Here is a 24,541-nt window from a genome sequence, read left to right as displayed (position 1 = left end):
ACGAAGTACTGTGCCAGCTCCAGGGCAGCGAGGGCGTCCTCTGAGGGGTCGTGACCTTTCCGCTCCTCACTCTGGATCTCCCTCCTGAACACAAGACGGGGCGCCGTAAACAAGATGGGGCCGCGTAGGATAGACCGTAAACAAGACGGGGCACCGTAGGAGAGACCGTAAACAAGCAAGTGGATACACCTCCACCTACTTTTAACATCACCAGCCGCCACTGGCTGATACATGTGTACACTTAGATATAAAAGCACACACACACACACTGTATGTGATACAGGTCTCAAACGCTGTACATTTTTCCTCAAAGTGTATGCATAAATCACTCATGGTCAGAAAATGTTTCTTTCCCCAGTATCATTATCAGCATGATATCACATTACATCAACAGATTCTCTCAGTATTGTCTCATTCTGGTTCATTCACTTAAGAAAACTCACTTCAAGATCACCTCAGCCAAAACCTTCAGCTTAAATCTGGCGCCATGTTCCCTCCGGTATAGAAGAGAGGTGTCAATCACGTTCGGGTGAATCATCTGAAAGAGAGATACCATCACAACCATTACGAGAAACATTCATTTTCAACTGACGTACAATGCAAGGAAGGTATACAGTATATTGTTTGGTCATGTCTCATCCCTGAGAATCAAACCAATCACTTGGCCTGTTATTAGGACCTTGTCCAACCAACTGAGCTACAGTAAACATGTCATAGGTCTCCTGCTCATTTATAAAATGTGATGAAATTATGAAAGCATTCAAGAGAATAAGAAAAATAAAAGATTTTTGATCTAATTCAGCACATGAGGATGCCATGCTGCTGGCACAGCGTTGGGTAAAAACCAAAACACACCTCAAGGGCTCTGAGGTCACAGTCCAGGGAGTGGCCGACCAGAACGGCGTCCTGGGGCAACAGCTGTATGAGTTTTGATTGGACGTCGGCCAGTCGCGTTGTTACCTGTTCCAGCATGTCTTTGGTGATCCCGGAGAACCTGAATCAGAAAGGGAACAAGGGGCTCTCACAAAAGCACGGGCAACATGCCATTTCTAGCAAGAGCATGTGTAGAGTATCAGTTAAACCTCCCCAACACAACACAAAACTCAAGCTCCTTTAACTTTTACGTTAAAGGAACATGGCCCTTCGGCCCCAGGTGTGGCGCAGGTGTGGCGCAACTGGCTGGGGCACCTGCACCGCACGCCGGCGACCCGGGTTCGATTCCCGCCCCGTGGTCCTTTCCGGATCCCATCCCCACTCTCTCTCCCATTCACTTCCTGTCACTCTCCACTGTCACTATCAATAAAGGCATAAAACACCAAAAACAAAAAAAACAAAAGGAACACGCCATTCACTTAAAGAACATTACCGTATTCTAATTTCTAGGCTATGCTAGCTGGACGTAAGACTGGGTTATTGCACAGAGAAAAGAAGGATATGTATCTCTCTCTGCTCTACCTCTGGGATAGACTGCTAATAGGCTAATTTCCCCAAAGTTTATCGGTTCCTTTAAATCTGCTCTACACTTCAAGTTCAGCTTCAGAATGTCTCACATTCAAATGTGTCCAATGAGAAATGCCATTTGTACAAACTGGAGCCATAATAGAATATTTGCTCTTTTTTGTAGCCAAAGCATGCATAGTGCCCAGTCAGAGTACCAGTTGGTTCCCCCAGTCCCCCTAAAAGGCCAATTTCTAAACAGACTAATTAAATGTGCACCATGCTGTAGTTCCTTCTGGCTCTTTAACATCTGAGAGCTTTACTTGTGCTTCGCAAATGGTTTCTTGGTGTTTTGGGCCCCCAACGTTGTCTTCAAGGCAGCGCTGCCTGGAGGGCGCTAGGGTTAGGCATGGGTTAAGGTTAGTGTTACGGTTAGGATAAGGCTTAGGATCAGGTGCCTTGAACTCGATGATGACAGCGCTGCCTGGAAGACGGCGTTGGGGGCCCAAAACACCATCGAGCTCAGAAATGGTTCTCGTACGGTAGTTGGTCAGGTCGGGTCGGGTCGGGTGGGGCGCACCTGGTGAGGTAGTTGTAGATCTGATTGTGTGGCTTGACCAGCTCGTCCAGCATGCACTGCCCCGAGCTGTCCACCAAGGACACCCGCGTCACCTCGGGACCAAGCTTCGTCAAACACTGCAGCGTCGAAAAAGGAAGAAAAAAGAAAAACGGCACATGAGTTTCAACCATATACATGAAGCACTCTGGAGACAAATTTAACGCGATATCCATCAGTGTGACTTCTCTCTAATGAGAAGAGAAGCTACTACAGTGACACATTTCAATAATACAACAAATCAAGTTAGCCTGGTCTAAGGTCTAAGGTTCTCTAGGGTAAAGTGGGTAAGGAGACTCTACAAATCAGGTTCTCTTGATTCTCTTAGGTTCTCTAAAGTGAAGTGGGTAAGGAGACTCTACCTACCATCTCACAGTCTAGCCCGTGGAGGGGGCTGCTGTCGGTCACCTGGCCATTTTTCTCTGTGCAGATGAATGATTTGCAATCTGGGGCACCTGCAAAGCATCATGGGTAGGTGTTACAGCACCGGTACTTACTCGATGCATGCAATGCAATTACACATATTTTTTCTTTCCTTCATCCACTTACCTTTAAGAGGAAACTTGTACTTTGACATTTCCTCTCCTGTAAGGACGTATGCAGAGAGGCCTTTGGTTTCTGAGCCAAACTTCCTGATCACGGGGTGACACTGCAGATCTCCTGTGAAATAAATTATCCGAAAACCGATGAGGAACGACAGTTGACTGCTTAAGTCGACTAGTATCTAGCAGACACTTTCATCCAAAGCCACACAGCTTCACAACGGCGAGTTTCCCTTACACTGAGGTCATTATCAGACATCTCACACCTCAAGATTAAACCAGAGACGGTTGAAAAGGGTTTTTTAAGGATCTTTGATTAAACTAAAGGAAATTAACTATTGACTTTTGATTCAGCACAGGACTTGAATGTGGCCTGGCCACATTCCCCATCATTTCTCATCACTGTTTAAAGTCCAAAACACCCATCCCTATTCCCTAGTGCTCAACAAAGCAACTCCACATACCGCCTTTGAGACTTGATGAGGCACTGGAGAGTGAAGCGGGCGATAGAGTGGAGGTGCTGCTGCTAGGCAACGATGCTCTTGGGAGCTCAGACGTCACCGTTCCGGAATGTGACAACTCGGAGTTGAGGATAAACGAAGAGACATCACCGGCACAAGGAAGCAGAGTGCATCTCTGGAAACATACATGAACATAATCTGTTAAAACCAAAACCAGAGGCTCAGCAGCAGAGCATGAATCATTCTTCATCTATCCTCTAGTTCTGTGATCTCAAAACCAGGTGATATCAGAATGCTTTGGGCCAACTCTTACTGTGTGAGTGTGTGTGTGTGTGTGTGTGTGTGTGTGTGTGTGTGTGTGTGTGTGTGTGTGTGTGTGTGTGTGTGTGTGTGTGTGTGTGTGAGTGTGTGTTGCAAACTGAACTGGTTTACAATGTACAGAATAGAGTCAATTTTAGTGTTTAGTAGTTAACAACACAATTTCAATGTAGTGTGCCAGGTTCTTACACTCTACTTGGTGATACATTTCAGTGGAATATAATATTCCCCTATAATACACAGTTAAGGACGGCACAAAGCCAAAACATGACAATAACAAGCATCTTACAGTCTTGTACCTCCAGCGGAGGTTTTTGAACTGTGGGTAGTATCGGTAGAAGTGGACTTGCGTTACATCCTCCAGTACAGTGACAGATACTCCAGAGAGCTTACGCTGGTGATGAAGGCGACACCAGCTGTGAGAGAAGAAGGACCAAAGAGATATAATATGCAGCAATAGGAAGTCTGCTGAGGACATCACTTAACTTACTACAGACTGTTTAAACTTAAAGCACTGAGCAGGTAGTTGGGATTCAGGAAGCCTTACCTTGGCCGGGTGATTATCTTTTCCCCTAGGACCGCATACTGAAGCAGGCCAGACAACTCAGGGAGAGAAATGGCTTCATGTAGATGTTCAAAACGCCTAGTGACGTGTGGTGGGCTCTGTTGACAGCAAAGCACGTTAAAGTAAACATGATTCGTTTCATTCAAACAATCTCAAATTACCATTTTTTCTTTAAACCAATTGTACCTTGGGGTTCAGAGGCTGGATAGGTGGCGAGTATTCTACCTTCGATCTCTTACTATGACCTGAGTCTTCAGCTAGAGAAAGATCTCTCTTTCTTTTGCTGTCGGACGCTTTAGCCATGTCTGCTGGAGACTGAACAAGGGAGTTGCTAGGATCTTGTCATCGTATAATCATGAAAAGTCAAACTGTCCTCGCTGATACCTGAATTGACGTCAAAAGAACCACAACATTACAATTCATCATTCAAGTTATTGGTCTGTAAGTGAAGTTAGCTGCGAGTATAGATTAGTCAAATGAATGATAATGTGTTTGTATTAATGTCACTTTTCCCCAATAGTTCAATGGGATAGATGTGTTCGTCTTAACTTAATCACCACAGTATGAAATAAAATATGTTGGCTGAGATTAGATCAAGAGTTTACCTTCTTTGAGACACAACCGAGGTAATCTACACATGTGAATCGAACAGTATCGACGCACTCTCTATCGATTGGTTAGCCTTGCAGGCAGAAATGAAAGAGGTCAGAGTAATGATGCCAGAGTGGGGATTGCTGCAAAAAATCTGGTTTTTAACATTCAGTAGCACTTTATTTTGCATACATTCAAATAACTGTGAAACCCATTGTCTACGTGGCTTTTTCGTTTTACCATACTAGGAACACAAACCGCGTCGCATCGAGTAGATCTGTATTGATTAGTTCACCTTAAGACAAATGTAATCGCACGCAGAATAACGGATATAGCGATTACGCTGTTGTGTTTGAAAATTCACCGCGAACCAAATGAGCGTTCATGTTTCATTGCAGTTCTCTTTTAGACCTTTCCATTCAAGAAGACAGTTACGGGAATATATACAATGGTAACATGGTTAACATAAGTTAAAGCTCAGTTTAAACAAAAAGTCAACCTCGCTTCAACCGGGTAGCAGCTAACGTTAACATTTATCGACCTGAGGGATGTCGACAAAGAAACTTGCCAAGTGAGTAGCTGCTACACTTTCTTTTGCTAATGACAGACCGTGTTTAGCATTTTAAAAAACGTCTGTTTGGTTTGATATGTAACCTGTTTAGATTTATCTATAATCCTATCTTTCAGGGAACTTGGGATAATACGAAAACGAAGTCAGAATAAAGAATCTGGTCAAACAACAAAACGGCCGGGCAAAAGTAGGTTGGCTGATATTATTGTTAGCCACATATGGCTATTGGCTAGCCAGTCCACGTTCATTTGTAACGTTGTTGATAGCATGATTAACGTTATTTTAATTATCTGACATGCAAACAATGAACCAATTCAACATGTGTCATTACAGAACAATATTTTTCCTACCTTATAATAATCGACTTCGAGTCCACCTGCTGGAGAGAGAAGAACAACTACGGACAAGAAATAAGTAAGTCTTCAAGACATTATGCAGTATCTTCTTTGAGAAAACAACGTCATTTGAATGTGTATCAAAAATACTTTTCTCAACCGTCCGCCTCTGGTTGTGTTGTCCGTGCAAACAGTCGAATTCCCAGCGGTTTTATTAAATACGTCCACCGGTGCGGTCGAGTCTGAATTCCACACGTATGTGCAGCCACAGGAGCACCCCTTCCTCTCCGAGTTCTGCACGGAGCTCACAGGAATCACTCAGGTACTCCCATAGATATAATAAAGCTTAATTATATATTAGTATATAACATTGATATTGGTATATATATATTAGTAACAAGAATAATATCACATATCAACAATGAAAATAATGTGTTTTTCTAATTAGCAAAAAAACATGCTCTTCTGTTTAACAATGCACTGGTTTGTATGTTTACATTTGCTTGTAAAACACATGTGCTCCACAGGCGCAGGTCGAGGCGGGCGTGCCCCTGGCCATCTGCTTGTCGCGCTTCACCCGGTGGCTCCACTCGCTGCAGCAGGAGAGAGGGGTGGTGTTCTTGAAGGACGGAAAAGCCCCCCTCGCCCCTGGTTGCCCCTGTGCCTTCGTCACCTGGTCAGGTATTTGAGCCTTGGGGCAGGAGGGGGGAGAATCTGAAAACAAAACCTCTTCCTTGGCTTCTTGCACCTTTATTAACTCCTCCCTATTCTTTTTGATAACTAAAATTAAAAGGGCATCCTTCCCTTATGTTTTCCTATGAAACTGAAACTAACTTCCCAATGCGTGTTGCTTTTAGTGTTTTGTCCTTCAATTTTGTTTGTATGATGCACCTTCTTTTTGTTCGCTTTCCATTATTACCACCTCTGCCAAACGACTTCATGTCCTTGTCAGTAGGCCCTCACCACCATCACTGTAATCAGAGCTCTGGATTGCGTATTTGAGGAGATGTGTCTGATGATAAATGTTCCTCCCGTCTAGACTGGGACCTGGGAGTGTGTCTTCTGTATGAGTGCAAACGGAAGCAGATCTGCAAACCAGAGGTACTCAACAGCTGGATCGACCTGCGGGCCACCTACAAGGTACACTGCAAGTGCTGCTAGACACTTCCTAATGAGGAGACATAGCACTCAAAAGATCCTCTATAGAAGCATGAAGTTAGTTTGTAACGCCAATATGGCAGTAGTCTACAGATATCCTGCCATAGCTGGCTGATAAATGCCCAGAGTGCGTTTAAAAAAAAAACCTCCCAGTAGAAATGTGTTGCCATGTCATTTGTAGGCACTGACACGTGTAAACATTTTGCGAAGTTTGCTTAATGAAAGTTGTTTGTCCTTTGCAGTTGTTTTACAACAGAAAACCAAAGGGACTGAATGGAGCGTTGCAAGACCTGGGTATAGAGTTCTCTGGACGAGAGCATTCAGGTGTGTACATGGCATGCACATAGATGTCATTTATTAGCAGCTTAGAAAATCACCTAAAGCCCATTGTGTGCTGGATAAGTTGTGACTGGCTCCTGGGGTCTCGGAAAAATCGCTGTGAAATGAACAATTGCCAGATGGAGCAGTAGAGCAAATTGAAATGTGTTGGTAAATTTGTCTGTGTTCAGACTACTTAAGTGATCCAGTTCATATAAGATCAATTGAAACGGGTCTCTCGTGTCTGTGTGTGTGTGTTTTGAAGGTTTGGACGATGCTCGCAACACGGCTCGGCTGGCCTGGAGAATGATGACCGATGGCTGTTTTATGAAGATCACCAAGTCTCTGGATCGGGTGAGTGGGTTTCTCGCCGGTCTCCCCTCCTCCTCCCCCGTAGACCTCCGAAGGTGAACAAACATCCTTGTTTGTTTGATCTACATTCAGTGTTCTGCAAAGTTCTCCCTAATTTTTTCACCCCCCCCCCCCCTGCCTCATCCAAAGTATTTTGTACTTTTTGTTACACACCACAGACACCGTTGAGAGCCAAGCCACTGTTTCCCAACAAGCCCGTCGACAACGATCCCAGCAACCACCGTGAGCAGCACAGCAGCCATGATAAGATGCAAGAGGGAGTCCGCAACCAACAACAACAACAGCAGCAGCAGCATCGCTCTGAAAGTACACCGCTGGAAATCTCTGCCAAGCCACCATCAGATGCCACGCGAGACACAACCCATCGTCCGAATGTCAACCAGAACCCCGGTGCCTACCAGTGCCAGAGCCTGGTAACTCCAAAGACGGTTCTCGGTAGCCTATCCTCGTGCCTGTCCGTGGGTGGCATGACTGGGTCAATGACGAGACAGTACGGCGGTTGCGGCGCTCTATCAAGATCTAGTCTTTCGCCTCGGGCCACGGGACTGGTTCTGGTGTCGACCACAGTGAGCTCGCACACGGACGTGCTGGCCAAACAGCTGAACTTTGACCTCGAGGCCTCGGAGGTGGACTGGACTGACGGAGTGTTGCTGCCCGAAACGGAGGAGTCGGGTCCTTCCTACGATGACGTGGTGCTGGAGGAGGAGGAGGAGGGGGGGCAGAACCTTGGTGATGGGTACGGCCCAGAGGTCGCAACCAATAGCGGTGTTTGTTGGAAGGGGCCTTGGAAGACTGCCTCGTCGTCGGCTTCTTCATCTCTCCTCCCCCCTCCTGCTCCTTCAGACTCTGTGAGGGGACTGAGAGAGACCTCCACTAACCGGACATCTTTACCCGTACTGAAAAATCAACCACAGGCGACAAGTGATGATGCCTGTTTCAAAATGCCTCCACCTGTCTCTGCTCCGACTGACAATTACAGATCAGTGCTACGCCCGTTTGTTCATAAAACTACAACTCCCAGTGGCTCTGTTGCACACAGCTCCATTTATAAGCCTACAACTCCCAGCTTTTCAGCTACAAACAGCAACCCGCAGAATACAACTCTTGGCAGCTTGGTTTCAAAGCACTCACTTCTTCATAGTGCAACTCCCTGCAGTTCTGCTCCAAAGTATGTCACTCATAAAACTACAGCTCCTTCCAGTGGCTCTGCGTTGCCACTTTATCACACAGTGCAGCGTGACTCTTCCAAAACTACAACTCCCAGCACCCCTTTCACCATATTCCAGGATGTTGAATCGCAGCCCTCTACCTCCAACAGAACAACAAAGACGTCCACTGGTGGCTCGTTCTCCGTCCCGCCCTCCGTTCTTTCCTCCAGCGTGAACCAGTCGTCTCTCCCGGCCTCGTCGAGGGCTGGGGGGCCCAGGAAGGCGGCGGCGGCGGCAGCGACGACTACGACCACGGTGACGTCGCCGCTGTGTGGCTGCGGCAGGCGGGCGAAGCGGCTCAGCGTGGGAAACGGCGGGCCGAACCACGGACGCGGCTTCTACTGCTGCCCCGTGCGCCGTTCGGGGCCTGGCGCCGCCGCGCCAAAGAAGGGCTGCGAGTTCTTCAAGTGGGAGTCTGCGCTGCTGGCCTCTCTGACCCCTGGTCCGTCCAAACAGAGACACGCCTCCTGCCCGCCCAGGCCTGCGTCGGCTTTGCCGAAGCTGCTCCGCTGACTGACTCCGCTTTTGAAACGGTTGAACGTCACCAGCCGATGATGACTGACCACTTTTGAAACGGCCTTCGTTCGTGTGATGGCGTGTCACACGGGTAGTCTTGAGGTCCGTACGCAGTCAGGAACTATTACACGCACGATCCAAAGATACTATTAGTTTTATTCTAACTTGGGCGATGTGTGAAGACAAACAATCGCCCAAGTGTGTTCATGTTATTTAAAATGAATATTGAATGTGTATGATCATTTGTCAACTTGCGCATTGTAATTTATTTTAATAATGAGTTTATTACAAGACAACATTTTAGAGTGTTTTAAGAAATGCCATGATTTAATTATTGACACCTTTTGCAGAAGAAATGTAATTTTTACTATATGTGATGGCATCTGTGGTGCCAACTGAAATAATAAAAAATCTAATACTCATTGAGCGTCATGTTAATACCTTTTGTGTCATGATTTACCTCTATGGATGGTACCGGTATTGTATTTTGAAACCAATGTTTTGATGGCAACCTGAATAAATACAATGCAATTCAGTACCAATAGTCTGTTTTGTTTCATTCAGAGGAGTTGCAATAGAGGAGGACCTATTAGGAGACTTCGATTGACGTTCAGTGTCTGTAGCCTATACCTTCTGTATGATAAACTGGAAATAATGTAATAATTGTAGTCTTGTACCTTATTTTCAAAGGTAGATCAATGTCTGGCGGTTGATCATGGAGCCATTATAATTGACTGGGCAGGTATTCAATCCGCCCGATAGTTTTATTTATTACGCTCTCATGAATGGAAATACTTACCCTGGTCCCATTCCAACCTCTAACATCATACAAATAGCCAACGGGGTAATGGGAGACTGCTACAAAGAAAAATAAGAACAACTAGGTTCAGCAGGTCATTCGTTCCCTCTGCAATCAGAATGGTAAATGATGAAAGACACAGTTCTCAGCAGAGGACTTGACACTGTGGTGCTGTGGGTGTGTGCGTGTGCGTGCGTGCGTGTCTGTCTGGTAGTTGTGTGGAGAGGAACCAGAGGTGTGTGTGTGTGGGGGGGGGGGGGGGGGGGGTATTTATCTGTATTTATTGGTCTTTTATCTATTTATTTGTCTCCAAGTTTTGTCTTCCTTGTCTTAAGACATGTTTGTACAAATGCACCTTGACCATTTGAATTTCCCTTTTGGGATAATAAAGTTTACTTTGACTTTGACTTTGACAAATGTAAAAGTTAATCACACCCACCCATCAGGGAAAAAAACACAATTAAAAAAGATGTAACTTCTGTTGTGTGTAGCACATATTCTAGCCTGGGCCTGGAACCTTGCAGCAACAGGCGTGCTGTGGCTGAGGTATCAAAATGGATGTTCGTAACAGTTATCTGATCTCTGACACTGACTCAACAAGTCAAATGATTTAATTTAGAAAAATATATATACTTAAACCACCTTCTGTTGAACATCATCCATAAATCTTTACTCTAAAAAAACCACCAAACCAACCAACAATGGCTGCAGAATGGCCACTAAGTAAACATATAGGGGTGTGGCTAGATCGGCTCCAAGACATTTTGTGGAAATCAAGCCAATAGTTGTGAGGTAATACTGCACATAGACACACAGAAAAAAAACAGAAAGACGAACCAAAACGCAAACATTACCACCTGGCGGAGGGAACAATTTGGTCAACCCCCCCTTTGATTCGCACCACTACTGACCAACAGCCCCTTGTAACACCGACGTCCAGAGTATGTCTTTTTGTGTCGTCAGCCGTGGGGCAGCCGTGGCCTACTGGTTAGGGCTTCAGGCTTGTAACCGGAGGGTTGCCGGTTCGATCGCCGACCAGTCCACGGCTGAAGTGCCCCGGTCAGCTCACTGCTCCGGGTTAATGTGTGATTCACCTCACTGTGTGTTCACTGTGCGCTGTGTGTTCACTAATTCGGTTAAATTGGGTTAAATGCAGAGAAACGAATTTCCCACAGGATCAAAAAAGTATATATTTTATTCTATTCTAGCCACCCAAATGTCCCTTTGAAATACTGCTGGTCTACAGCCTCTCAGAGTTCACTAAAGGAAGTTGAAGTTGTTAACTGTCAACGGAATTCACCAGGAAAGGAATTTTAAGTAATGAAATTCTCGTGCTCAAGAGCCAGCTCAACTGTTTCCACCCTGAAGGCATTCATGTGATTTGAGTTCCTGTGCCTTTCTAAAGCTGTCGCCACATTGTGAACAATTGTGAGATTTGCTGACAGCATGCCCTCTCTTCTGGTGTGACTGCAGGCTTTGTATGTAGCTGAATTTCTCCTCACATATGGTGCACTGGTAAGGTTTCTCTCCAGTGTGAACTCTCTGGTGCGTCTTCAGAACATCTAGGCGAGCGAAAGCCTTCCCACAAATTGAGCAAAGGTGACGTTTTTCCCCCGTGTGTCGCAGTTTATGGTTTTGGAGATGGCATAAGCGAGAAAAACTGTCCTTACACTCTGGGCATTTATATGGTTTCTCTCCTGTGTGACATCTCTGATGTACGACCAGTTTAGTGGAGCTTGAGAAAGTCTTGCCACAATACTGACAGAGGTGAGGTTTTTCTCCTGTATGCTTTAACTTGTGAATGGCGAGGTTGCATCTCCATTTGAATCTTCTACCGCACTGCAAACACAGAAAAGGCTTATCATCTGAGTGACATTTCTGATGCGACTTAAGCGTAATCAAGCTGGTGAAGCTCTTGGTGCACTCGGTGCAGGAGTATGGTCTTTCCCCACTGTGAACCCGTATGTGTATTTTTAATCTAGTTGATATTATAAAACTCTTTGGGCAATGGGGGCACTTATATGGTCTATCCTGTGTATGCCTTCTTTGGTGTTCACGGAAGTTGCCTAACTGTGTAAAAGCCTTGTTACATACAGTGCATGTATAAGGCATTTCTCCTGTGTGGATTCTTTGATGAACAATGAGATTTGAAGGGCTTGAAAGCAGTTTGCCACACTCTTTACACTCACAAGATTTCTGGGCATGCTTGAAACTTTTCTTGCGAGGCGATGGCCTGTTGGACGACACCGTGCTTTCCAACACGGTAGTAGTGGACAGCTTTTTTCTGATATGCACTTTCTGGTGAATAGAAAGCTGGCTTAGGAACGAAAATGCCTTTCCACAATCCCTGCACTCATGAAGCTTGACAGTTTTTCTCTCGCCTTTCTGGCCTTTGCGCTCAAGGCATATCCGTTGTCCTTGTTCTTTAGACTCACAGGGACTTTGAGGAGGGGACGTCTTTTCATTATGTCTTCTCTGATGAGCCCTCAGGGAGTTCAGCTTGAGAAAGGTCCTGTCACACTCACTGCAGGAATGCAGCTTCTGCTCCGACTCTGTCTGTTCTGTCCGTTCATCTCTTCTTTGCTTCTCAGGTGCACAAGCGGTGTCTCCATCATCAGAACAGGAGTCCAGGGGTTCAGCTGAAACAAACAAAAAAAAAAATCACAGCTATTTCCCAAAACCAGGATGGAATTCAGCACAGAATATCTCTTGTTATATACAATCTACCCCTAAGAAGCAATCTCCTATAACTATGACACCATCCAATCGAATATCATTTTTTCAGTTTGAGCCCCAATTATATGTGACTGTAAAGGCGAAGTGCCTTGGATGACACTGAAAATGCATGTTAAGTCATAACACGCTAATTACTGTGGTGGAAGCATCACCTTCCTTGAGCTGTAGTGTCAGTTACTATTGCTCAATTTGGAAATGTTTTCTCGCTCAGTCATGATATTAGTATTGAATTACTTTTTTAGTCAAGTGGCATGTCCTTTCTGTACCTCAATTGTACTCGTTTTTGTGATTTTATGTTTTTTGATTATATTTTGCCTTTCGGAATCAAGTCTGATTAGTGATCTTCTGAGCTTTGCACTGTTTTGCCCTGTCTGTTTTGCAGTGTTTGATCCAGTTACAGTAAGCTGTGTTGTTGTGTATAGAGCTTAAATCAGTCATGTTTGACATTGATGGGGAAATCAAACTGAAGTTGCAACTGCTAGCTTGAAGGACCCCTGGTATGTGTCTGCAATTCACCTATGGCTAAACCACGCCCCCAAACGCAACGAGCCAATCACAGTGGGCATATAGGTACAATACACTCGGAGATTCTCGGCTTCCACGTCCATTGAAATGCATTGCAGTCGGTCAGTTTTCATTCGTTTTTATATGTTTTTTCTTGACATTTTAAGTTTTAAATTGTAAAACGGTGTGCATGGGGTACATGCAACCCCGACACAATGTATCCCAAGAAGCTGGGCGACCGTGTGTATTTTTTACCCTTTCCTAAGCCACATTTCAACCGAGATAAGCGTCTGCTCTGGATAAGACAGTAGACCTCAACACCAAATAAACGTGGATAACATGAATACGTTTTTCCAAGTCAACAACGTGTTTGAACGCTATGTTCAACACCTCTTTAACCAAGGTTAGGCCAATGTTAGCTAACATTAGGCAACGTTAACGAAAACGTTAGCTTCTAGGTGCGTTGTACATGTCGCTAGGTGCTTTCACACTACAGCACAGCAATTAACCCGTCGTTTGGGGGGTTAATAATAGCAGAGACAACACATGACAATGTTCAAAAATCCACAAAACTTGCAGTCATTTAACGTTGACTAGCAAGGAATGCAATCAGTTGTCATAGGCTATCCTCCAGCGATAAAACAAAGCATGAACTCATGGTCGTCTGTCCTATCAAGCTTTCACATGATCACATTACAACTGATGCTAGCCACATTGAAAAGCTAGACAGCGAACATAGCTAAACGTAAAGACAATTAACTCTTACCTTTATGGTCTACAAGTTATCCACAGTTAGTCCACAGTTATTTCCGTCATGCATTATTCTCGATATGACCTGGTAGAGCCTTTAATTAGCGTTTTAATTTGCTAGCTGGTTTGTTTGCTGGGAGTTCATTGGCATGTTATGTGCTAGTTTTTGTACTTTGGCAATCGTACATGACGGTTAGCTGTTGTCCAAAGGGCTCTAGTTATACTAATGTTAACTTTTAGAGCTTATAGCTTCATTAACGTATCTGTATTGTCTCCTGTGAAATTTCTCCTACTGGGTTGGCTGCCCTAGCGCCTGTCACCGAATGTTGACTGTTTGTCCGAGTGAGTGGAGGGGGCGGGACTTAGCCATAGGTCAATTGCCGCCAGCCATTTGTACATTGCTGCTGTTTCCCATGTCCTGTTATGTGATTGTTCGGAACAGGGAGGTGTTGTTACCATGGCAGCATGTAAAAGTGGCTGCGAGCAGCCAGGTCCATGCGCACAGGCTACTGTTAGCACAAGGTTTGAGTGAGGCTAGGAGGTTAAATTGGATGCTAACTGTAATCTCTGAAACTGAGAAGTCCGAGATATTTTTTTTCAGTACAGGTATGAAGACTATGGAAGAAAACTATGTATGTTTAATATACTCAAATCTTGAATAATAATAGTAATATTATTTTTTTTAAAAGGCTACAGACTACAGATGTAGTAGAATTCCCACTACATAAATTTAACACATAAAAGTAACACTGTGGGCTAGGGATACCACTAAAAAATTCCACCAGATAACATTTTCTCCTGTCATTTACACAATAAGTCCACTACTGAGCAACGGCCTCTTGTAAATGTGTTGTTTTCATCAATGTGCGGAGTGTGTAAAATTACTCTTTGAACACATTCATGTGATTTGAGTTCCTGTGCTTTTTCTGTCCCCACATTGTGAACACTTGTGAGACTGCCCGACAGTGTGCTCCCTCTTCTGGTGTAACAATGGAGGTATTATAAGAACTGGAGAAAGTGAACAAGTCCCGCCCCCATTCATTTCAATGGGAATGCTAGGCTAGTGAAAATTGCCAAAATTGAACAATTTTTTCAGGCTTCAACATGGCGTTTCAAGGGGCTTGTTTCCGGTGCCGTTTTACTTAGCCAATTAAGTGCTAGGTTACTGATTGACGTAAGATACAGAAGGAGAGCTCGTGCCCACACTAAGCTCGTGCATGAGCTGAGAGTGGAACAGCCACCAATCAGCATGAGGAAAACGCAGAGAAAACGGCACCGGACATGATGTATTTCTGGAAAATGGCGACGAGGAAGTGCCTTGCTAATCGGCGAAGCTAATCAGTCAAATCCTGACCCCCTGGGTGTAACTGCAGGCTTTGTACGTAGCTGAACTTCGCCCCACAGTTGGTGCACTGGTAAGGTTTCTCTCCAGTGTGAATCCTCTGGTGCGTCTTCAGAACATCTAGGCATGCGAAAAGCCTTCCCGCAAACAGAGCAAAAGTGATAATGTGTCGCAGTTTATGGTTTATGAGACTTTATAAGCGAGAAAAACTGTTCTAACACTCAGGCCATTTATATGGTTTCTCTCCTTCGTGAGTTCTTAGGTGCCTTTTCAGAATGGCATCAGTTGTGAAAGTCGTGTCGCAATGAGATTTGACTGCTGTATGTGTTGCCTCGTGGCTATTAAGGGCATCTGTAGTTTTAAATCTACAACCACACAGCAAACACAGATAGGGCCTCTCATCTGTGTGAGAGAGCTGATGACTTTTTAGGGCAGATGGACTAGAAAAACTCTTGATGCACTGGGTGCAAGAATATGGTCTTTCTCCAGAATCTGAATGTATGTGGATTTTTATGAATGATTTTGTTCTATATGTCTTTGAGCAAATGGAGCACTGATATGGTCTATCCTGAGTATTTCTTCTTTGGTGGTCACGCAAGTGCACAAACGTCTTGTTACACTCTGTGCATGCGTAAGGTCTTTCTCCTGTGTGGATTCTTTGGTTAAGTTTGAGATTCGATTCGCTTGAAAACAACTTGCCACACTCTTTACACTCACAAGATTTCTGGGATCTTTTGAGATTTCTCTCACAAGGTTTTTTCAAATCTGTACTTTCAAACGGCAGTGGTGGACGGCTTTTTCCTGGTATGCACTCTCTAGTGAATAGAAAGCTGGCTTGGGAACGAAAATGCCTTTCCACAAACCCTGCACTCAAGGCTTGACACGGTCAGTTTTTCTCTCGCCTGTCTGACCTTTGCATTTCCGAGTCTTCTTTGGTCCTTGTGCTTTAGACTCACAGGGACTTTGACGAGGGGATGTCTTTTCATTGTGTCTTCTCTGATGAGCCCTCAGGGAGTTCAGTTTGAGAAAGGTCCTGTCGCACTCACTGCAGGAAAGCGGCACCTGCTCTGACTCGCAGTTTAACACAGTTTCCTCAACGACTATCTAATCTAAAGGCCCGAGTGGACTTCTGCGGATACATCCATGCAGGTTATCCTGTCGGACGCGTCAGTGTGTCTCCAAAGTTGTGTCGGTTATAATTTGCTGATACGAAAAATAAAGAAACTTCTTGGTTTATCAGCCTGTTTGCCAATCCAAAAAAGCAAACACTCAAATGAATATGTTTATGTATATGTGTGCCATTGCATGCAAGTTTCTGCTAAAAGAATAAGTTAACCTCCCTCCTGACGCCATCAGAGCAGCGTTGGGAAGAGAGCCTGGGCTTTTAGCCCGATTGCTAGCCTGCTCGACTTCCGATCTGAGGTGTTGGCGTGAGTGCTGGTTCAATTCAACCCAACTAACGTCACCATCTGAAACGTTACCATCTGTACTTACTAGTGGGGTCATAAAGACTGTCTCCATCGTCATCATCATCATCATCATCATCGTTATCATCGTGTTGGTCGTAGTCAAAGCTGCCTTCATCACTGTGGTCCTCGTTTTCTGTTTGTATCTTAAAAACTCCGTCGGGCCCCAGCATTCCACGGCAGTCTTCAAGATTCACTGACACCATGCGCAAGGGCACCTGTTGGGATGGTCTCTCTGCTACATCACTAAGGGAGACTGGACGGTCTTCTGGATCGTCCTCTGAGGTACAAATGAGGAGGAGGTTTACTGGGCTCACATAAACCTATAAAACAAACAAACAAACAAACAAACAAACAAACAAACAAAGGTGTGCTTTATTGGCATGAGACTCTCCTCGTTGAAGCAAATGTACTGCATTTCAAATCCATAGAGCGTGTCAGCAATATTAGTGAGTACTGTTTGAAGCTATCTAGGAGCAGAGATGGATTTAAATGAACCAAGGCTTACCGAAGTCTTGAGGGCACAGTTGGTTTCTAATGGAGGTCTCAGCTGAGGGGTCTGTGGGGTCTGTGATGTAACGTCCTGGTCCTTGTTGGTTTCTAATGGAAGTCTCAGCTGAGGGCTCTGTGATGTAATGTCCTGGTCCTTGTTGGTTTCTAATGGAAGTCTCAGCTGAGGGCTCTGTGATGTATGATCCTGTTTTTGTTTCCTTTGTGGTGACTTCTCTGTGTCTTCTGTCTGGTCCTGTGCAGAAAAATAAATACAAATTAAAAAAAACTGTCAGTGACACAGTGTCACATAAAAACAGACAGAACAATACATTTTATACAGAACATTTTATAGATATATCTGAGTGTTTCCTGGTCAGTGTACACACATTCAAAAGATTCCACATGGATCATTCTACGTCATTTCAACTAATTCTTCTGGAATTCCTTGGTCTCAAACATTTCTGAACAAACTGTACTTACAGTAGATTACCCGTGGAAGACATGATGCATATTTGTATTATTATTTCAGACCAACACTCTCCAAAATACAGTCAGCCAGACTTCTAGAGACTGCGGTCAAATGTGTCAGATTGAAAGATCTGATCTTCTAGTCATGTGTGAAGTGCATGGTCAACAATCCGTCGGCATCGCGTTTTGGGCGTCTTGAGCGACTTGAGCGTCAAACAGAAAGTTGAAATTGGCTCAACTTTATGGTAATGAGCAATGACGCAGTTCAGCGGCAAACGACCGGCAACAAACATGATCGAACATAGAATGCTCCCACGTCAGAGCGGCCAAAGCGTCCAAAGCTTCACACGCCATCCTTGGCAGGGCGTCCCGAGCTTCTTGTCGGCAGCGGTGTGTACGTACAGTAACTATCTGTAGCTGACAGAGAGTACTTCATATGGGAAGTCTACTATGGACATTTTAAAGAGAAAAAAGCTTACATCAGCATCTGCTGTATCCACAGTGTCGTGGGAGTTACCATTTCCAACCTGTAGAATAGAATGGAATAGAATATATACTTTTTTGAACCCAATTTAACCAAATTAGTGAACACACAGTGAGGTGAATCACACACTAACCCAGAGCAAAAAGCTGCCTGCACAACCAGCAGCGCTCGGGGAGCAGTGAGGGGTTAGGTGCCTTGCTCAAGGGCACTTCCGCCGTGGACTGGTCGGAGATCGAACCAGCAACCCTCCGGTTGCAAGCCAGAAGCCCTAACCAGTAGGCCACGGCTGCCCCAAAGGCTGTAGAGCAGCCTTAAAATACACGTTGGCAATATGAACCAAAAAGCTTGAAAAAGGAAATTACTTTCATGTTGGGTGAGACTTTTCATAGACAAGAACATTCTTCAGATAATGATAAGAGTTTTGAGAACCTTACTTACATCTGTCAGCCCGGGAGCACACTCCAGGGCACTAGGGGTTGTACAGGCCTCCCGTTCATTCTTCAAAATACCAGAAACAACCACCAACAGAAGCAATTTTAAAGTAGCGTATAGGTATAGGTAAACTAGCATTTTATTGACAAGAGTGCCTAAAACATGTTGGTCTAAGCTAACGCCACTGTATACATAAAAATAAACCTCTTTGATAATTTTATGAGCTAGACTACTTGCCAGATATGGTACAAAAGTAAACCTTACATGACTCCTCTGAATCATGTAAGGTTTATGACTCTTTTTGGTTTCCAAACATCCTTTCCCAGCATTGTTTTGTTTAAAGATTATAAGTAATTGTTGCAATATTAACACTCCCGCCCCCCCATGTTCAGATTAAATATATATAATTAAATATATATATATATGTACGGGATAATAGACGACACGCCGTGCGGTTATTCAAAGTTAATGCACGTTCTAGACGGTGATACGGCCCGACGCGAAGCGGAGGGACGTTCCGTCTAGAAAAGTGCATTAACTTTGAATAACCGCACGGCGTGAAGTCCATTATCCCGCTTATTCCACTGTTGCCACTGCGTTGTGTTCGTTTCCGGTGCTAATTTAAATGTTTTAATCGCTAGAACTGTTTTGTTTGTAGAACTACTTTTCCCAGACACATTTCAACTAATTTCTCAAACTGCGGTTACTAATTCTAAATGGATGGTTGCTATGGCCAAAAGCCAGTCGTTAGTTCTAATCTCCCGTTGTCAAGCTGGCATATCCCAAGATTCTGATGAACGTTAACTTTGAAAGATTGCTATTTTTCTTAGCCTACTGCCACCTAACTAGCTAAATGACACCTCTGTCATATGCTAAACGTTACTATGATCTGAACGTCTGTATTTTACAGCTTGTATGTAACGTGACAGTGCATTTAAACTTCACAACAAGTTTGGCGAATTAATATTCAAGTGTGATACGGTCAAAAACAATGGAACTACTTCATAGCCGTGCGTATATCTAAAGTTAATGCACACCCTTATAGAACGCAGGACAATGGGGAACTCAACCGAGCAGTGGAATAAATATATATATATATATATATATATATATATATATATATAAATATTATATATATATATAAGATCAATATATACAGCACAGTATGGCCAATGTAATGTACAGTACCTTTGGGAGAATGTACAGGGCTGAGCGCCTGAGCTCTCCGCTGCTTTTCAGCACAGATGGGGTCACTGGAGAAACCTGAAGCGCTTTAATTCTTCTGAGGACATCTACCTTCACAAATTGGAAATTGTTGTTGCCCAGTTTGGGGAAAGCACCTCTGATGACATCCTGGAACTCCTTGGCAGACAAGTCCAGCGGCACCTTGATTTTCCTGAAAACCTTCCCTACAACACAAACTGCAAATCAAAATCCTGACAGTGAAGTGGTTTGCGCAACACGGTCTTGTTAGGGCGACAAAAAGCCGCAGTAATTAAATGTCAAGAAAAACGTACCCTTTTGACGGGACATATGCATATGAGGATCAGGGAGGAGACAAACTCTGAAGGTCACAAATCTATTTGGCGCTCTCGTCCTTGGTGCCGAGAGAGCGGCTGTGCTTGGATGGGTGAGCTTCAGCCTGTAAAAAAAAACGGCAGAAAATGAGGATGCTGGAGAACAGCGCATAGTGGGTACAATCTCTGAGGTGCGTTCAAGTTCAGCAAACAGTCCCGTACGGTCAGGGGGAATATTATGTTTTCTCTGAATAATGGTCTTTGAAGAATGTCGTGCGAACCTTCAATTGTAATGGTAACCCTTCAACCATGTGTGTATGTTTGCAGAGAACTTCCTCCTCAAACTCATTACAAACATTTGCCTGCTATGTTTACGAATTTGAACACAGCCTGATATATACCGCTTCAAGAGAGTTCCATTATCAGTATCGTAGTTAGTCCCAAAAGGTTTCTGTTTTAACATTCCATATGTTATCCTAAAGCAGCGAAACTACTTTGGGAACAAAATACAACGTTCAAGCATTGTTTTTGTTTTTCTTGTTGAAAGGGTCTATAATATGTTTATATAATTGTATGGATCCAACTGGATGATGGGAAAACAGGATTCAGTGGGTACCTTCTCTGCTGTTCCAGCTGTTGGTGTGGGGTCTGGTGTTCCAGCTGTTGGTGTGGGGTCTGGTGTTCCAGCTGTTGGTGTGGGGTCTGGTGCTCCAGCTGTTGATGTGGAGTCTGGTGCTCCAGCTGTTGATGTGGAGTCTGGTGTTCCAGCTGTTGATGTGGGGTCTGCTGTTCCAGCTGTTGATGTGGGGTCTGGTGCACGAGCTGTTGATGTGGGGTCTGCTGTTCCAGCTGTTGATGTGGGGTCTGGTGCACGAGCTGTTGATGTGGGGTCTGCTGCTCCAGCTGTTGATGTGGAGTCTGCTGTTCCAGTTGTTGATGTGGGGTCTGGTGTTCCAGCTGTTGATGTGGAGTCTGCTGTTCCAGTTGTTGATGTGGGGTCTGGTGTTCCAGCTGTTGATGTGGGGTCTGGTGCACGAGCTGTTGATGCAGTATCTGCACCTCATCCCTCAGGGCCCTGATGATCTGTTGGGAAACGTGTCAGTTATATCCTACTGTATACGGAAATCCTGAGGCAAAACTGAGGTGTTCATTTAGGTGTCACAACCTGATAGAGAAGATGCATCTAGTGCAAGATACTGCAAACTTCACACCGTCTACTTAAACAGTAGAATTAATATACAGTAACCCATCACTCTGTGTTTGATGGTGAAAAGGTATTTCATAGACTGCAATGTAACCTACCTCGTTTGCTTCAATAAGTTGCTTCTCTTTCTCATCCAGTCTCGTTTGAAGGTCGTCAAGTTGTTGTCTCAGGAGCCGGTTAGCCTCCACTTGATCCCCCAGTACCCGCTCGGAGTCCACCTCACTCTCCCGCAGCCTCAACTCGAGAGCCTCCATGTCAGGCTTGTCGTCCTCACATAGCAAATAACATCACACTTTTTTATTATTATTATTACAGTCAGAGGCTGTGGGAAGGGTAGACTTGCTTTCATGAGTTAATGAGTTTGAGCTGATAGTCCTACCCCAGGTAGCAAGCTGACGTTGGGCCAACGTTGGCCCAACGTCAGAAGTTGTGTTGGCCCAACGTTGGGTGCTGACGTTGGGCCAACGTAATTTTGTCCGGTGGGCCAACGTTGGCCCATCGGTGGATAGGTTGGTTTTTGGTTGGCAGGGTATTATGATGATATGGTTCATTTAAATTTCAGAGTTATTTTATATAACCTACTGCTATAAACAGGGACAATTTGCTCAAGGTGTTTCACAAAAATCAACCATTCTATGTGTGTATAGGTTCAGCATAGAATTCAGAGTATACAAAAGCCACTGAAAACTCAGCATAAAACACCTTCAGGTGAAAGGCAAAGCACACCCTTTCATGTCTAAAGAAACATTTGAGCCAAAGAGCAATGAAAAAAATAACACACTTGCACAGACTCATTTCCGAGCCTGCTTCTCTTGGCTGATCTAACTTGAGGGTTCAAGCATCTCACCTCCACCCCCTTAATAAAAAAAAAGAAACGGGGGCATACGTTGCATAGGTCAGCAAAAATGGCCAAATCTGCCAACGTTGGCCCAACGTTGGGCCTACGTTGCATAGGTCAGCAAAAAATGGCCAACTCTGCCAACGTTGGCCCAACGTTGCATAGGTCAACCCAACCTAGCCAACCAATCCCAACGTCAGCTTGCTACCTGGGACAAAGCCAGCGCCAGGGGGTCAGGATTTGACTGATTAGCTTCGCCGATTAGCAAAGCACTTCCTCGTCGCCATTTTCCAGAAATACATCATGTCCGGTGCCGTTTTCCCATAGTTTTCCTCATGCTGATTGGTGGCTGTTCCACTCTCAGCTCATGCACGAGCTTAGTGAGGGCACGAGCTCTCCTTCTGTACCTTACGTCAATCGGTAACCTGCCACTTAATAGAGAGCCGAAGTCCCGCCCCTTCCGTTTGCCTCCATGGGACCTATCTTTGGATTTTTTTTTAATGGCAGTCAATGGAGAAAGATAAATTATTTTCTGGTCCCGATTGTCTTGTGCCTTGAATTACCCATATGATGTTTGTCAATTTTAATGAAAATTTTTCATGTAAAGACATTTGAAAAGTATGTCATAACTAGTGAATTACAACATTGTGAAAGATCGTGTTTTCAACGACTACAAACACATCAGTCGCGTTAGTGACATTAGACCAATTCACAGCCACGGGCGCCAGCAACAGGTCTTATTTGAGCTTCCCCCTTGCCGATGAAAATATCATGAGTCAGAGGATTGAACACCTCAGATAAGTTGTATTTCATTCATAGACTGTACAAATACTACTGTTAAGTGACTTAGCTGGCAGCAAGATGTAACCGTTAACTAGCATAATGGCTAGCTAACTAGCCAGCCTCTCGTTTGCTAGTTAGTGACGTGCATCGGTTGAGACGACAGATGTAGTCCACTGAATGGATTCGCACAAAACTTACATAACTTTTAAAGTCTAACGAAAAACAGAACTTTATTAATGTGAAAAATTATCTTTTAAATTCCCACACATCATATGTGAAATGCACGGTCCAACTCGAACGGGACCAAAAAATAATTGTTATCTCTCCATTGACTCCCACGCATAAAAACTCGTGAAATAGGTCCCATAGACCGGAAGTAGAAGGGCGTGACTTCGGCTCTCTATTGGCTAAGTAAAACGGCACCGGAAACAAGTCCCTTGAAACGCCATGTTGAAGCCTGAAAAAATCGTTCAATTTTTTCACTTTTCACTAGCCTTAACCTGACTTTCGCCAGATCCTGTAGTTCGCTGTTTGCTTCACACAAGGATCTGGGACTTCTCGATAGGAGATGTATTTCTGAAGGCGGGTCCTTGTAAAACATCCTCGCATGTGATTTGATAAACCACTTGCCTGTTATCTTGAATGACGTGCTAGGCTTCTTCAAGCTCTTGCCAAACCCGGTCGGAAGAAGAGTAAAAACATCCTTGCCACCAATAAATGTCTTCAAACCTATTCTCTGTTAATCTTTTAAAGAATGAATACTCGATAGATTCGACAAAACGGTTGAAATAGCAGAATCAATGTCAGCACAAGACTCCTCGCTGCGTGCCGCCATTGTTATTTGAATCAAACACTCGCTTCGGCGCTCCTGATTGGTTGCTCATTTTTTGATCACTGGCACAGGGGTTTGGATTGCCCTCGCGTCCAGACCCTTGTGTGGAGCTCAGCGAAACGCCTCTGGTGGAGCATGGCGGAACTACAAGGGTCTGGCGAGAGTCAGGCTAAACTAGCCTAGCATTCCCATTGAAATGAATGGGGGTGGGACTTGTTCACTTTCTCCAGTTCTCCATGGCCAGCGCTAAACACCGTAAGTTACCTAGCCTGGAAGCCAGCCCGAATTTAACCCTGCCCAGAATTTGGGTTGACTAGGCTGCATAAGTTACCTGACGTAGCTTACATGTTTTATATTTAACCGAACGCATAGCATGTTTCTTAATTCTGTCAAATATTACTAATTTGCTGTAAGGCTAATTCAAACGCTAACAATTACTTCCACACAATATTTGCAGTCATGACACTTGGAATAGTCGAACTCTGAAGTCTATGAATCAGATAACTCCAGCATCACAAAACAACTTACTGTAACGTTACTCATCATGATCAAATGCATGTGAACAACCTGTTTCTCTTATGCCTTTACAACTTACTTTTCACATGCGATTCCGCTTCGTCACATCCAATAATACCACAAAGCGTCTGTAAACGTGAAAAGAAACAGAGAAATTTAAGAAAGCATGCAAACACCACCAGAAAGCAAGCCGCGAAATCAAAACACTGTGAAACCACACTTACAAACCTCTACTGCCCTCACGCGGTTCGGGGTTAAAGAGACATTCCTGGACCCAAAGAAAGTAAAATGACCACTGGACCTCAGTTGCTGAAACAAGACATATACTTCAGGTATGTATGCCATATAGCTAAGTACATATGAACTGCCT

At 44.4% G+C, this 24,541-nt stretch overlaps 3 protein-coding genes across 4 annotated transcripts in view; 1 reads left to right on the top strand and 2 right to left on the bottom strand.

Annotated features, from left to right (window-relative positions):
• The window catches only part of LOC134088420 (RNA exonuclease 5-like), an 11,101-nt gene extending 5,583 nt beyond the window's left edge, over window positions 1–5,518 (bottom strand). The window contains exons 1-12 of the mRNA XM_062542382.1: window positions 5,452–5,518; window positions 4,545–4,673; window positions 4,126–4,323; window positions 3,922–4,037; window positions 3,664–3,790; window positions 3,060–3,231; window positions 2,603–2,713; window positions 2,420–2,508; window positions 2,018–2,133; window positions 856–994; window positions 444–538; window positions 1–84 (exon numbers count right to left, since the gene is read on the bottom strand). The exon at window positions 1–84 is cut by the window's left edge and continues 19 nt beyond it. Of these exons, the coding sequence (XP_062398366.1) occupies window positions 1–84; window positions 444–538; window positions 856–994; window positions 2,018–2,133; window positions 2,420–2,508; window positions 2,603–2,713; window positions 3,060–3,231; window positions 3,664–3,790; window positions 3,922–4,037; window positions 4,126–4,242 (1,166 nt within the window). The 5' untranslated portion in view covers window positions 4,243–4,323; window positions 4,545–4,673; window positions 5,452–5,518. The remainder of the gene's footprint in view (window positions 85–443; window positions 539–855; window positions 995–2,017; window positions 2,134–2,419; window positions 2,509–2,602; window positions 2,714–3,059; window positions 3,232–3,663; window positions 3,791–3,921; window positions 4,038–4,125; window positions 4,324–4,544; window positions 4,674–5,451) is intronic.
• Window positions 4,711–9,544, top strand: eri2 (ERI1 exoribonuclease family member 2). The gene is made up of 9 exons (XM_062542393.1): window positions 4,711–5,101; window positions 5,218–5,288; window positions 5,435–5,515; window positions 5,631–5,758; window positions 5,964–6,117; window positions 6,476–6,576; window positions 6,837–6,918; window positions 7,178–7,266; window positions 7,443–9,544. The coding sequence occupies exons 1-9, from the start codon at window positions 5,079–5,081 to the stop codon at window positions 9,003–9,005; spliced, it is 2,292 nt and encodes a 763-aa protein (XP_062398377.1). The 5' UTR covers window positions 4,711–5,078; the 3' UTR covers window positions 9,006–9,544.
• A 752-nt stretch (window positions 9,545–10,296) lies between these two features.
• Window positions 10,297–24,361, bottom strand: LOC134075146 (zinc finger and SCAN domain-containing protein 2-like). Of its 2 annotated transcripts, none has more exons than XM_062530659.1 (10): window positions 24,251–24,361; window positions 21,301–21,471; window positions 20,615–21,081; window positions 19,999–20,123; window positions 19,670–19,890; window positions 18,488–18,547; window positions 18,045–18,092; window positions 17,114–17,350; window positions 16,634–16,928; window positions 10,297–12,446 (listed from the first exon to the last, which is right to left on the bottom strand). In XM_062530659.1, the coding sequence occupies exons 2-10, from the start codon at window positions 21,454–21,456 to the stop codon at window positions 11,155–11,157; spliced, it is 2,901 nt and encodes a 966-aa protein (XP_062386643.1). In that variant the 5' UTR covers window positions 21,457–21,471; window positions 24,251–24,361; the 3' UTR covers window positions 10,297–11,154. The 2 variants fall into 2 exon arrangements, with proteins under 2 accessions (XP_062386643.1, XP_062386651.1); XM_062530667.1 differs by having other exon boundaries at window positions 21,301–21,494; window positions 24,251–24,275.
• Window positions 24,362–24,541: the final 180 nt, after the last annotated feature.

Source organism: Sardina pilchardus, chromosome 1 (genome assembly GCF_963854185.1).
Source record: "Sardina pilchardus chromosome 1, fSarPil1.1, whole genome shotgun sequence".
In the NCBI taxonomy this organism is placed as follows: Eukaryota; Metazoa; Chordata; class Actinopteri; order Clupeiformes; family Clupeidae; genus Sardina; species Sardina pilchardus.
Note: the sequence above shows the minus strand (reverse complement) of the source record. Positions and strands in the feature narration are given on the sequence as shown.

What these genes read in the sequence shown, in the direction of transcription:
- eri2 (XM_062542393.1), top strand. Translation starts at nt 5,079, where the DNA reads ATGTCGACAAAGAAACTTGCCAA. An exon ending in TCGACAAAGAAACTTGCCAA is followed by an intron (nt 5,102 to 5,217) that starts GTGAGTAGCTGC and finishes CCTATCTTTCAG; the next exon opens with GGAACTTGGGATAATACGAA. An exon ending in CAACTACGGACAAGAAATAA is followed by an intron (nt 5,516 to 5,630) that starts GTAAGTCTTCAA and finishes CCGTGCAAACAG; the next exon opens with TCGAATTCCCAGCGGTTTTA.
- LOC134075146 (XM_062530659.1), bottom strand. Translation starts at nt 21,456, where the DNA reads ATGGAGGCTCTCGAGTTGAGGCTGCGGGAGAGTGAGGTGGACTCCGAG. An exon ending in GCATATGTCCCGTCAAAAGG is followed by an intron (nt 19,891 to 19,998) that starts GTACGTTTTTCT and finishes TTTGTGTTGTAG; the next exon opens with GGAAGGTTTTCAGGAAAATC. An exon ending in CCCTGTACATTCTCCCAAAG is followed by an intron (nt 18,548 to 19,669) that starts GTACTGTACATT and finishes GGTATTTTGAAG; the next exon opens with AATGAACGGGAGGCCTGTAC.